Raw genomic sequence first — 14,564 nt, forward strand, 5'->3', positions numbered from 1 at the left:
CGTCTGGGCGTCGTTAAAAATGGCGCAAATCGGGTGGAGGCGATTTTTTGCGTCAACCTGACTTGCACCATTTTTAAGACGCCCTAGCGCAATTTTTCCCTACGCCGGCGCTGCCTGGTGTACGTGGTTTTTTTCCACGCACACCAGGCAGCGCCGGTCTGCTTGCGCCGGCTAACGCCATTCAATAAATACGGCGCCCGCATGGTGCTTCAGAATGGCGTTAGCCGGCGCAAAATTTTTTGACGCTAAACTGCGTTAGCGCAGTTTAGCGTCAAAAAGTATAAATACGGGCCTGTATATTTTCTTCAAACTGGTAAATCTTGTTGGCCAGTAGCTTCTAGAGGTTCTGTGTTTAGGCTTAAGACTGCAGGAGAGAGGATGGGTGTAGGAAGCTGGCTCTGTATATACTATCTCAAAGTGAGAGATAGTGTGCACAGAATCCAGGGGTTCCCCTTAGAGGTTGATAGTGCCAATAATAGATAATACTAATGCTCTATTTGTGGTAGTGTAGTCGAGCAGTTAGGCTTATCAGAGGGTAGTGTTAAGCATTTGTTGTACACACACAGGCAATAAATCAGAATTCACACTCAAAGACTTAACTCCAGGCCAATAGGTTTTTATATAGAAAACAAATATTTTGTTAATTTATTTTAGAACCACAAAATTCAGATATCAAGTAAGTACATACATTGTAAGGTACTTGGCATAGGTAAATGTAGAACTTTGAATCAAAAGAGTAATGTACACAGTTTAACATAAAATGGCAATAAGCTATTTTAAAAGTGGACACAGTGCAAAATTCAACAGTTCCTAGGGGAGGTAAGTACAAGTTAGTTTAGCAGGTAAGTAAAGCACTTACAAGTTCAGTCTTCGGGGCATAAGCAGCCCACTATTGGGGGTTCAAGTCAACCCCAAACACCCAACACCCGCAACACAGAGCCGGTCAAGTGCAGAGGTCAAAGAGGGGCCCAAATAACATAGGCGCCTATGGAGACTAGGTGTGCTCCAGTTCCAATCTGTTAGCAGGTAAGTACCTCCATCCTCTGGGAGCAGGCCGGGGGGTTTTGTAGAGCACTGGGGGCGCCCCAATTAGGCACACAAAATACACCCTCAGTGACAAAGGGTGCAGTGTGTGGAGAGGGTGGCTTCTCGTGCCAGCCACCAACTGGGCAAAGATGAGGGCCTCCTGCTGGTCACTCCTGCACCGGTAGTTGGTTCCTCTCGGGCCTGGGGGCTTCGGGTGCAGTGCTTCTTCCAGGCATAGGGTTCTTTGTTACCGGGCAGTCGCGGTCAGGGGGATCCTCTGGATTCTCTCTGCAGGCTTCGCTGTAGGGGTGCAGGGAGGTTGTGTCAGGGTAGACACATCATGAGAGTCGCCTAGGGGTCCTCGCTGCAGTGTTGGATCCTCTGGACACGGGCCGGGGGCATCGAGTGCAGAGTGTTGGGGACTCACGCTTCAGGAGTGAGGTGAGAGTCCCTTTAAAGATGGTTCCTTCTTGGTTGTTTCGAACAGAGCCTCTGTCCACAGGAGTTTCTTGGTCCTTTGGGTTGAAGGGCAGTCCTCTGAATTGGCAAAGGTCGCTAGGTCTGCTGGCTGCGTCGCTGTTGCAGGTTCTTTGAATCTGGAGACAGGCCGGTAGGGCTGGGGTCAAAGCAGTTGTCGTCTCTGTCTTCTTCGCGGGGTTTTCAGGTCAGTAGTCCTTCTTCTTGTTAGGTTGCCAGGAATCAGATTTCCTGGGTTCAGGGTCGCCCCAAAATACGAGATTTAGGGATGTGTTTAGGGCTGGAGGGCAGTAGCCCATGGCTACTGTCTCTGAGGGTGGCTACACCCTCCTTGTGCCTCCTCCCTTTGGGGAGGGGGACACATCCCTAATCCGATTGGGCTAAATCCTCCATGCCAAGATGGAGGATTTTCTAAGGAAGGGGTCACCTCAGCTCTGGATACCTTAGGGGCTGTCCTGGCTGGAGGGTTACCCCTCATTGTTTTTCTCATAATCTGCTCTGGACTTGCCGCCAAAGGTGGGGGCTGTGACCGGGGGGGGGGTATCTCCACTAGCTGGAGTGCCCTGGGGCGTTGTAACACCAGGCTTGAGCTTTTGAGGCTCACCGCCAGGTGTTATAGTTCCTGCAGGGGGAGGTGTGAGGCACCTCAACCCAGGACAGGCTTTGTTCCTGGTCACAGAGTGCACAAAGGCACTCACCCCATATGGCCAGAAACTAGTCTGGAAGTGGCAGGCTGGCAGAGACCGGTCAGCCTAGCACTAGCAGTTGGGCTGGCATGCAGGGGGCATCTGTAAGATGCCTCCTGAGTGCTTTTCTTAATAAATCTCACACTGGCATCAGTGTGGATTTATTGTGCTGAGAAGTTTGATACCAAACTTCCCAGTATTCAGTGTAGCCATTATGGAACTGTGGAGTTCGTGTTTGACAAACTCCCAGACCATATACTCTTTATGGTTATCCTGCACTTACAATGTCTAAGAATTGGCTTAGGCACTGTAGGGGCATAGTGATCATGCAGCCACGCCCTCACCTGTGGTATAATGCACCCTGCCTTCGGGCTTTAAGACCTGCTAGAGGGGTGACTTACCTATGCCACAGGCAGTGGGCATGGCACCCTGAGGGGAGTGCCATGTCGACTTAGTCGTTTTCTCCCCACCACCACACACAAGCTGTGAGGCAGTGTGCATGTGCTGAGTGAGGGGTCCCCGGGGTGGTATATGGTATAATACATGTTGCAGCCCTTAGAGACCTTCCCAGGCCACAGGGCCCTTGGTACCAGGGGTACCAGTTACAAGGGGCTTATCTGTGTGCCAGGGCTGTGCCATTTGTGGAGACAAAGGTACATTTTTAAGGAAAGAACACTGGTGCTGGGGCCTGGTTAGTAGGGTCCCAGCACACTTTCAATCAAAGCTGGCATTAACAAAAGGCAAAATGTTAGGGGGTAACCATGCCAACAGTGGCATTTTCCTACAATGGCTTTGTGGTACTTGAGAATTCAACAGTAGCCAATGGATTTGGTAGGTACTCGTTTTGGTGAATTTGTATCCGATTGACTCATTAGGTCTAAATTTGGTTGGGTTTGTGTTAGTTGAAGACATTAGAATGGAAGCAGTGTAGTACCATAAAACGTAAAGTCACATGGGTGACTGTGGGATGTTTTTTAGGGCTTCATCTTCCAGCATCAAACGTGACTGAGAGATCAAGCAGCTCCTGTAGAAATGTGTCTTTTTGGTGGTGTATCAAATATAAATTGTTCATCCCTGAGAGACAATCAAGCAGTAAATAGTTAAAGAAAGAGCTTACCCTAGGTGGCAAAAGGTATGAGGGAAGTCAAAGAATTGTGCCGGATCACAGGATATATATCTGTACAAATATCTATTTCAACTTAAATGTACAGGTGGTTGCCGTTTTTGTTATAGAAGTATGATCAAGAAAGACATTTATGTTTTTAACACAGGACAGAAATAGGAAAGTATGCCATCTATTGCCAGCGTTGTGTGGAGAGAACCCAAAAGAATGGGGACCGAGAAGCCAGGCCTTCCAGGATGGAAATCCTGTCCATCCTGCTTCGACATCCGTATCATCATTCCTTGCCTTTCAGCATACCAGTGCACTTCATGAACAGCACATACCAGGTATTTTCATGTTTCTGCTGAAGTATGTGCATAATGAGTGACCATTACAAAGTACCAATAGCTGATGAATATGATGAATGACACAACCACCAATTCTTGAGTTGGGTCGATCTTAATGCCCCTCACTGAATAGATTACGGGCTGTGAGACAGCTAAAGCTTCTTCTGCCAGTGTTAACAATATCTTTGTGAGTGTAGGTTAGAGATGATTTGGAAGAGAACTAAAACTCTCTGTGCCATACCTAATAAACAACTACTTGTTTTGCCTGATTTAATGACGTAGAACTGAGGCTGTGGGTTATGGCTGGGTTTGCTGATGAGGGCTTGGCCTGCCCTGGTGACCTAGGCCCCTGTTGGAGGAAAATCTCTTAACCAAAACAAAGACACAATTTGACAAAGTAATATGGGTTTAATCAATTATAACAGCTGGGGAAGATCGGTCCTCTCCTTGGAGAAGAAAAACTGATGTTCCGAAGTGCTGCTAACATGCAGTGATATTTAAGCCAATAAAACACAAAGGGAAAGGTTACAAGCTCATCATTTACATAAGCAATGTTCAAACAGGATATACAAAATAACATCAGTAGGCATACTATTTTCTCAGAAACAGAAGCGCACATATATGGACCCAGCCTCACGTGATTAGTGGACCCCCCTGTGTGGTTTTAGCTTCTTGGAATTTAAGCGGTACCAAAGATATATTTATCTAGCTACACAGTGCGTGGTCAGGCCTTGCTACATGCTGACTGTCCCGCACCACCTGGCTCTTGCATGTGGTGTATTTTGCTAACCTTATATGTTTTGTCTTGAGTGTACTTGCAGTTTCTGCAGAAGTGAGTGGCCAAGCCATCTGACCTTTAGGTATGATCTTTGCAGAAGTGTGCACATTTTGTCAGTACGTCTTAAAGCAAGAATCACATCTGATGTGTCTCCCTGCATGTATATCGAAGCAAGTGGAGGAGAAAACCGTGAGGGCCTGTACAGAAGAAGCAGACCTTAATGTGATTGGTGCATCTTGGCTCATCTCTTTTAAAAGATGAAGATTTTGTAACCTGTTTTGTGACATCTGCACCAACCACCACTTTTCTGTCAGTTTCCTGAAACTTACGGGAAATGTGACCTATTTTTGTGCAGCAGCTCAGTCAGCTAACCACAAGGTGTTTCTTGAAACTGAAGAGTAATATGTGACCTGTATGTAACCTGGCAACCTCCGCTGCACCCAGTGTTTTCTATTTCAGCACGTATATTTGTTCCCCTTTTGGGCCTGTCACTCAATTATATAGGTTTAAAACCATCTGTAGCCGGAAATGTTTGCATGAGGGTCTGGTGTCTTAGATCTGTGAGGGTCTCTGCACAATGCATCCCATTTTTCCCTGTATCACCCCAAAAAGTGCTTCAGGCGTGCTACCTGCATGCCTTTGTGCCAGGGACCAATTGTCAGCCCATGAAAAGGGCTTATTTTCATGGGACATCACCTCCATTTCATAAACGATTCTGGGATTGATAGTTGGATTGTTGAACCCTAAATTGGGCATGCCAATATCCACCCAGTATGCTTGGGGATTAGCAAAATGTGAGGGGCAGGCACAATTCACCATGCTTAGAAGTTTTCTCTTAGACCAAACTCTCCTCCCTGTCCCAGACATCACAACACATGGCATAACACCACTTCTCCCCATTCGGCAGAGTGTGTGTTGTTTGGAAGGAGCTACAGCAGCAGAACAAATGTACATAACATCACTCATTGTTTGTGTTTTCACAAAGGAAGTTGGGAGTGTTCTTAAATCCCTCCATATGTATCGTCATACATTCTGGCATGCCCTCTGTAGCATAGTTATTCAGAGTTTCTGATTTATATTTGGCAAATGTATACCTATACTTTAATTTTAATGGACGGCTATATATTTTTTTTCTTCTGGCCACCGTTAGAGGTCAACTTGTTCTCTTGTTGAATCCTCTCAGTTTAAGCAACAACTTTTATGCTTACTGTATTCCAAGCTGCACAGCTGGTCTGTCAGCAGCTCATGTTCTAACAGATCATCACAATTTTGGGAAAAGTAGGTGCACAGTGACAGCACCATTGTGCACTGGTCTGCAGGCACAAAACATGCTCATGGGTTGTAGTCAGTGTTTTGTAAATAGGAGACAAATATAACGTGCATTGTAAAAATTAACAATACAGTTTCCTTTCAAGTCCGATTTTAAGGATTTTCTGAGCCCTGGGCAAACATATTTTGGGTGGCCTAGTCCAGAACAAATTTGAATTTCATTACCCATTTCCTGCTTATTCAAGAGCACATGATGTCAAACGATGCTAAATTATATGTTAAATTTAAACAGGGTCATTCAAAAGCAGTTGAAATATGTCTTGCTCAGGGCCTTAAAAATCCATAAAATGAAAAAGAGAAAGACCGTCAATGGTAGCCGTAGGCAGAGAAAAAGAGCAGTTTAGATAGAGAAAAGGAATAGACAGATCAAATAGAGCGAAACTTTACTTTCGCAGGGGTCCCCTGGGAAGGTGGGTGCCTTGCCCATGCCTTAAAATTCCTCTCTTTTTAGTGCTATTATTTTGTATTATAGGTATTTGAATTTTTCGAAATCTCCCCTAGTGCAGCATTGAACCAGTGCAGAAGCCCGGGTGGCTCTCCAAATGCTTCCCATGTTTCTGTTGGATGCCAGAGAGCGTGAAAAACCCCTGTCCATAGTTAGGTGGATGCATCAGCTTCAGTGAGTTGTGTGTGGACATTCTGATGATGGATGGGGGGACCCACAGGGCCGCACAAATTGAGCTGTGCACCGTCCAGGGCAGGCGCTGGGTCATTGCTCCACAGATGTGTAAGTGTGTTAGGTAATTGCTCGAAGCGGGTGCTGGATTAACCAGATAACAGCATATCTGGGCGTGTTTGGAATGCTGTTTTAATGTGCATCACAATAACGTGTTGCTTCCCATACCTCTTCAGCACATCCTAGTATCTGTAGTCTCATTTTAACTAGGCCTCATATTCACAAAACTGCTATGATGGCAGCACCTCAGGTTGGAGATGCACTCCGGCTGACATACAAATATTTTACAAAAAATGCATTAACTACAGATAATCTTGCAGTTTTACCCCTCTTGTGCCCAGTCTCTCACTCTAGCTCTTTCTTGCAGCAGGTGGATTAGCCCACCAAACTATCTTTCCAGTGCTGGAACATGTAACCTGCGGATTAAATGCAGATCACTGCAGCAGGCACTCCACGTTCTGAGCTGTGGCCTGCAGGGTACACGGTTTCTGCTGCATGTGTTCAACTAACCAGCCCAATGGCGACGCCTCGCTGGCTTTCGAAATAGCTTCCTCCCTGCGTCCCTCCTAAGCATGCATTTCCATGCTTGAGTGCACCACTTCCTCCATCAGAGCAAGGCAGGAGATGCATGCACAGTGGACTCTGCCCTGGAAGTAGGTAGCAGGTTGGCGGGCTGGGCCAGGAGACCACCGACTGTAGGGGGACTTGGCGCAGAAGGCAAGCACTGCTAAGCAAAAACAGCGGACCCCTTCCAATGCACAGCCCTCCGGCTCCTGCACCAATGAGGTGGCCTTTATCTGTCCTCCAGCGCGACCCTATGCTTTTTACATCAGTTACTGATGATTTTGTCAGTGTGGGCTGGGATGTTTGCGAAGGGAGCTCGCAACACCACTGGCTGAGACTGGATGGTCTTTTATCCCTTTCTTTGTGTAGAATAGATAAGGCAAGTGCTTTCGGCATAGCGAAAGCTGGCTCTAGACGCACCTAAACAGAATGCGCTTTACAATGATCGTCCCTTTATATTGTGAATATATTCTCTATCCTTTAACCCAGCAGTCCCATGTGTCTCCCAACTTTATTCTCAGCCTTGAAATTATAACTGAAGATCTTGGGCGGCGCTGCAATTTTACATTGGCCATGTGCCTCTGGATCACAATTCCTACCAACAGGCAGTGTACCAATAACATCAGGAAAAACTGTTCTCCATTGCCCTATAAATACACCAACACCTTCCAAAATCTGATATTGTAAAGAAACTCCCAGCTCCCCTCACCTTCAACTCCCCTAATCACTTTGGATGCTGTTCTGTGCTAGAGCTAAGGCAGTGCGAGCTCTTTTGTTGCATATTGTGTGGATAGCTGAGAAAATTAACATCCATTTTATTTATTTTCTTGTTTTAGAAGATTAGCATTTTTCGTGTATCACCATGTCCCGGTAGTCACTACTTTAGAGCTATACCACTATCAGATTCTAGTAAACTTTGGAAAATATCAGCGTTAACATACTTTGTCGAAAACTTTATAGCTCTTTCAAGACCTCAGAATGTGATGGGCGATGTCGTGTGTGATTTGAAAAGTCCAGCAGGTGTCGCTGTCTACTCACGCAATTGTATGCTTCCTATTTGCTGACAAAACATGCTCAGTGCAAAGGAATTTTGGAGCATGTTATTTCTTATATTTTATGCACTTAAAAATATTAACTTTAAATCCTAAGAAAAATAAATGTAAGTATATAATGGATACACTTTTCACACAAGGAGCTATTTCTTCAATTATCTGAAACGCTCCACATTGTCATCAATTATGGCACCATTACATTTCCACAGCATATTCATTTTCCCTCAAATGATGATATTAATAAGATTCCGCTATGATAACCCCCACTTATATCTCTTAAAATGTTCTTTGTTTTCTCTTCCTCTGCTCGAATACAGCAAAGATGCAATTATTACAGTTAAATTCTTAGCATTCAAGTATATTTCTAGACAGTGATAATATTGGCATTTCTAGCGCAGAATGAGAGCGCGTACTGCAGGATAGCCATCATAAAACTGAGAAAACGGGAACCGACTGTAAACCACGCTTGAGGTAGGGAATCGAAAACTCCCATATTTGAGTTTCAGTTTAGAAGTGACCGTCCTCCATTGCTACACTGACTGATCGCTGAGCACTCATTCTACGAGAGATAAGTGGGCAGCGGCACCAGGCATCTTGGCCATTGTTAAATTAATCATTGCCCCTTATGACATTTTACACATTTTTCTAAAATCACACTTCAAAAATGAGCTCCCCACTACTGTCCTTACCGTGGGCATAATTACGAGCCTCACTGTGGTGGGGAAAAGGGGAATTCGCAAGCGAATTGTCTGCTATGGTGCAGTAAATCAACCCCAGTACCATCCAATTACAACTTAATCCCAAGGAATGGGGAATAACTGCATGAGACTGATTTTTCCAGTCATAAAACCACACAAAATTCCCAATTCTATAGAGTTTAACACACACATTATCCACCTGTGCTGAGTAGGTGGTAAATATATACGGGTACCTCTGGGGAGTACTTAATTTGTAAATAAAAACATGCTGGTGCCCAAAGCCTTCCTCTTAAACATGCGACTGCTGCAATTAAATGCGGGAACACAGAATACTGAGGTGGCGTAATGCTGAAGCCATCTCGGGCCTCTTTAATCCATATAAAGACACTCCCTGCTCCTTCAGTTCACTCTTGCAGCTTTCTGCATTCTCCCTTTGTGATGCTTTTTCGTTTTTCCCTTCTTCTGTCGTTTCCATATGTGTCTTTTGCTCGCAGCAAATGCTTGAGACAGAAGAATAACCCCCAGACCTAAAAAATAAGTGCCGGTGCTCAGCACCGGAAACAACAAGCACAAATTAAGCAATGCCTCTGGGGAAAGGGGTGTGGGTTGGGAGTGTAAGTAATAGAAGGGGGAGCTCATTTCTGGTTAGGAGTGCATTATATGCTGACAACTGTCGGATAAAACGGGGGAAAGGGCCTCGTGATTTTTCTGGCTGGAGAGATCGGTCTGGTTCCCCCACACCATAAAAAACTGGGTGTGGAAAAACCAACCAACCAACGTGTAATCTGGTGGAGCGAAAGTCCATGAGGTAACTTCACGCTGCCTGCTCCTATTCGGAGCCATAGGGTCTGCCGCCTCAACCAAGTCAAAAACATGGTGCAACTGTGCGCCGATCTGAAAATTAGCCACTGCGAACACTAAACCTCCTACCTTTGATGAGGATTCTACTTCCAGTCCCCACCTCCAGGCAAAATAGGTGATATAATCTGGACTGTACTCCTAAACTGGTTACCTTTCAGAAATACCGACCTCGCAGCACCATTATCCCAGACTGCCAAAACAGGACATATTAAGTGTTTATTGAAAGAACAAACTGTAGACCCAAATATCAACTAACTCCCCAACTCAGCTCTCCCCTTTATTGCAAAAATCATCGAAAAACCTGTGGCCTTTCAAGTAAATGATCAAGTTGAAAGCATCAGCCTGCTTGCTACTTATTAGTCATGGTTCAGACTAAGGCATAGCATTGAATTGTTAATGCTGATGAGAAATGACAGCATAACCCTGAGCCCTCACCTACTGAACTAGTTGGCAGCATTAAACATTATAGATTACAAGACACTCCTCGACGCTCCGCAGCACAGGGTGAGCATTGAAGGCACCTTTCTAAAGTGATCCAGTTCATACCTATCTGAAAGAATGCATCTTTGGATGAAAAAGGTGCCAAACCTACCCAACATGGATGCAACCTAAGTGACAACATTTTCCTGGTTTTTTTCCGGTTTTGACTTTTGGCCATGGAGCTGAAGTTTTTGAAAAGAAGGTATTCAGCCTCGTAGAACCGTGGTCAGTCTCAGTTTCCAGCCTTTCCACACTGAAGACTCCCACCTTTCAGAAGTGTTTCAGAGTTCAAAGATATATCTTATGACAGAGTTGAATGGAGAACACCTGCGAAACATCTCCATCTCTGGTCACCTATAGAGGTTGCTGAAGTCCTGGTCCTTCATAAACCTTAACCAGGTTAGAACTGGCAGCCTGTATGTGACACTGCTCCATTATCAGTTGACCTCAGAAGGTGCCTATTGCTTGGACAAACACACCCCGTTGCCGTACGTTAGATTTTGGTCTCTACTATTTCCTATGGTAAGTTGAAATATTTTAATAACTTCTGAGTCCTACATCTTAAGATAGACACTTTTATTTCATTTTTCATTATATTGTATTCGTTTTAAGTAAATTGATTTTAGAATGTCAACTCATCTAGTGATTGAGTTAGAGTTTGAAAGACAGGATATTGTGCCACAAATTTGGCAGAGTACCCTGTCTGCCAAAGTGACGCTCTGCACTCGATTTTGATTCCATTGGACCATCGTGCTTCTGACAGCAGTGTCCTATTCCTTCTGCTGGGGGAAACCCTATAATTACTTCACAAGTTTGTACCCTTTGTGTTACTGCATCAGACCAACTCCCTATTTAGAGCAGTCTAATGTACTTTTTTTTCAGCTCAAGACTGTCTAAGAAACCTAGGCTGTCCAAACTGAAAAAAAAATACGAAATGACCCCCACACCCAGGGAGAAAAAGTTTCAGAGTCCTTAGTTCTGCCTTCAGAGGAGCTGTCATGGTGGCATCTCCTCTGAAGGCACAGAGATATCCACTGGCCAACTAGCCTTGGAGTCACTGGGAGTCCTGGGTTCAAGCAGCAAGGCAGGCCTCAAGCAACAGGGAAGTCCTCGGGGGGTTTAAGACAGTCCTTCTGATGTCCTGCACAGGTTCAGGAGTGTACTGAAGAGTTGATCTGAGGGACTGATATTTAAACTTCGTGCCAGCCTTTGTAGTGAGGGAACCTTTAAGGCTACCCCCTCATCTGGTTCTTAAAAGTTCCTTCCTTCCTCTACTAAGGTTACAAGGAGTCTAGGGTACAAAAGACTGGTATTAGGTTTCTTTGTGTGTGCCGGAGGCAGCTCCTACTGAAGTGCAAGTGGGGCAGGGAACAGCTCTACTCCCACCGATTCTGTCAGGATGACCCATCCTGTCCATCCCTAAGTCCTGTTGTCTCACTGCCTGGGAGGAATACACAAAACATTTTCAGAACTGTGACTTAAAATCCAACTTTACCATGAAAGAGGATTTTAAATTATAATTCATTTGAGAGTAAACATGACATTTCTACCTATTCTCAATCAAATATTAACATTCATTAAATGTAATAAGGTAAACCAAAGTTATCCTATAGGAGAGGTAGGGCTGGCATTAGTGAAAAACGAATGTAAGAGTTTTTCACTACCAGGACATGTAAAAACGAAAAATAACACATCCTACTTTTTAAATACCCTGAAGGCTCTTAGGGGCTTGCCTTTGCAGGGACTTTTCTGTATTAAAAAGAAAAGGCAAGGCCTGTCTGGTTGAATGGGCAGTTTAAAACAGCACTACAGGCTGCAGTGGCAGGCCTGGGACATGTTTTAATGTGTTACTTTTGTGGTGGTACAATGAGTATGACATGTCCGCTGGTAGCATTTGATTTTCAGGCACTGGAAACATACAGTACCATATACTAGAGCTTAAATATGCCAATTGGGTGTAAGCCATTTTTACTATGTTTAAAGGAGAGAGCACAAGCGATGGTAAAGTGAAATTCAGAAAACAGGAGAGGCAAGGGGAAACCATTTGGGAGAGGCGCTGTAGAGAGGGCCAATCCCAAAAGTGTATATAAAGAAAAAAGGAAGAAGTTAAATTGAAAAAATATATACATTCTGTAAGTGTGAAGGAACTTAAAATTGGAGACAAAAAATTGTTAGCATACTCAGATTGATGAACGGTAGCAGTGCAAAGGCATCAAGTAAAATATAGTATGAACAATGACTGACTCCATTGAATTTAGAAAAGTTTCAACCTTCCCAATAACATTAATATTTTGATTCGTTTTTATATTTGTTTGTGAATTAAACAAAATATTTCATAATTTGTGTAGTTGTTTGATGAATGCTTATTTCTGTATTTTTGTATATTGCTTTCGGTATTTTTGTGTATTGCTTTCTGGTTCAAACCATCAAATATGCTGAAGCAGGGGCCCTTGGCTTCCAGTATTGACTCCTTGTGTGCCTCAAGATTCCAATATTGATTCAGTGGGGGTTCTTGGGTTCCAGTAACAAGTAAGTGGAGATCCACAGAAGTCAAAAGACTAATAACCACTGGACTAAATGACACAGTTGCAAGAAAATACATTCAGAAAGTCTGCCATAATTGCACAATTTGGAGCTTCTTACAAACAGCACCTGTACTAGAACAAATATCACTACAATCTTGTGTGATTCGGCTAAAACAGCTAGGAAAAACTTTCAACATGTACAATTCTGCTGAGACAAAACTTTAATATTCTTGGGAACATTATTGTTTTGCTCGTGAAAAATACATCAGAACAGTGTTTTACTAAGACATGAAAATATGTGGTAGAGAACATGTAGCATGTGGTACAGAACATTTGCAGAAAATGTCACAAACAAATTAGAGTATGATGCTTACAGCTGTTGCTGTTGGCTAGAGTTTGATCGTTCACTAGTGCTGTGCATTCGAAACTGCAAAGTTAACAAGAGTCTGGCCAGGGTGGCAGCAATAAGGAGAATGTTCTCCACCTTGACGGACAGCAGGCTGCAAACCACACTCCAAGAGACTCTGAATTACAATACTCGTCGAGCGTTGTTGTCCAAGGACCACATGCAGTATCTTCCGAGGAAGGCATTGCTGCTCATGCTAAGGGTACTAGGTCAGGATTCCTCCTAGAAGCCTGGTAATTTATTAGGAACTCGATTGTTTTGACTTTACATGACTCCAGCCAGAGCTCATATACGGACTTAAGGCTTTCTTTACATATCTAGCAACCCAGAATCCTACGATTGAACTTTTAAAGATGATTCATGCAAATGCAGAGAGACAATGTGCAAGCAAATAGGTAGAGCATTCTTTCTTAAAAATGCAGAACGCATTTCTTAATAATGCAGAACGCTCGCACTGAAGTGCAATGAAGTCATTGTATGTTTATAAACGCAGATCAGGTATACTTATGTTTTTAACTCCAAAATCTTGCAAATATTCAAAAGAAACCAACTGTTCGTGAAATTAACCATTAAAGACATTAAAAACAATTTTTTTATTGAATATTAGTTCGTGGCTGTAACATCAATCAATCGAAATAGTGTATAGCTTTTGTTTGCAATAGCAGATGAATTCTGATGTTAAATATGGCCATGCCGTTTATAGGCTGATAGATTCTCTTTAGCTGCAAGACTGTCAGTTTGCACCATTTTATTTTTATTTGTTTTTTTGTATTGTTAGCACTTTTTTTTCTTTATCTCTATTGTGCGCCTCCAGCAAGTATTCTATTATCGTTTCCTGCAAAAATGTTTTTTTAACAACTGGAATGTTTTTCACTGAGCGGTTGTGAGTGACATTATCCAAATACTGTGATTTCACAAGGAACCCTGGGAGAAAGCACATCCCACTTTTTGATAGCTACCCAGCTCGAATTTTAAGCTCTATATGCCCCCTCCATAACCCTCCAAGCTCATTGTGTGGAGGAGCTCTGAAAAGGTACGTGAGGTATTGAGGAGTCATGCACAAATATGTTCTTCTGCCCATGCTACTTTAATTCCAATAACATTACCACAGTACTATGACACCTAGCATCTTACCACCCAACCACCACCTTTTTCCTCGCTCTCTTTAACAAATAGGTTAGTTTTATTTACCAAGTTCTTGACACACACCTCTCACAGCCCACTCCCCCTTTTAGAATGTATTAATATGATTTACCTGGTGTCTTGCTACACCACATCCTCTTCCGTTGCAGATTCATCCCCTTCTATCTTTTACTCAACGTGGTGCTTCTGCAGGACCATCACAGGCACTGTGCTTGATAGTGACTTTCACACAGAGCAGCTGCCAAACACAGCAGGGATCTGCTGACTCGGGCAGCATTCTACTGTCCCAAAACAAGCATCTGAGATGATGGATGGTGATGCCTTCCACCGTCCCTCCACATCCCTTGGAGACAGTGGAGGCCGAACAGAGGTGAAAAGGGAACTGAGAGGTAGTGAATCATTCTACCATCTATT

The 14,564-nt window shown here is 43.8% G+C and overlaps 1 protein-coding gene across 2 annotated transcripts in view; it reads left to right on the forward strand.

Moving 5' to 3' along the window:
• The window catches only part of PLEKHH2 (pleckstrin homology, MyTH4 and FERM domain containing H2), an 812,518-nt gene that overhangs the window by 670,011 nt on the left and 127,943 nt on the right, over positions 1 to 14,564 (forward strand). For both annotated transcript variants that reach the window (XM_069233993.1, XM_069233994.1), the window contains one exon: positions 3,461 to 3,638. In XM_069233993.1, the coding sequence (XP_069090094.1) occupies positions 3,461 to 3,638 (178 nt within the window). The remainder of the gene's footprint in view (positions 1 to 3,460; positions 3,639 to 14,564) is intronic.

This window comes from Pleurodeles waltl, chromosome 5, assembly GCF_031143425.1.
Source record: "Pleurodeles waltl isolate 20211129_DDA chromosome 5, aPleWal1.hap1.20221129, whole genome shotgun sequence".
NCBI lineage: Eukaryota > Metazoa > Chordata > Amphibia > Caudata > Salamandridae > Pleurodeles > Pleurodeles waltl.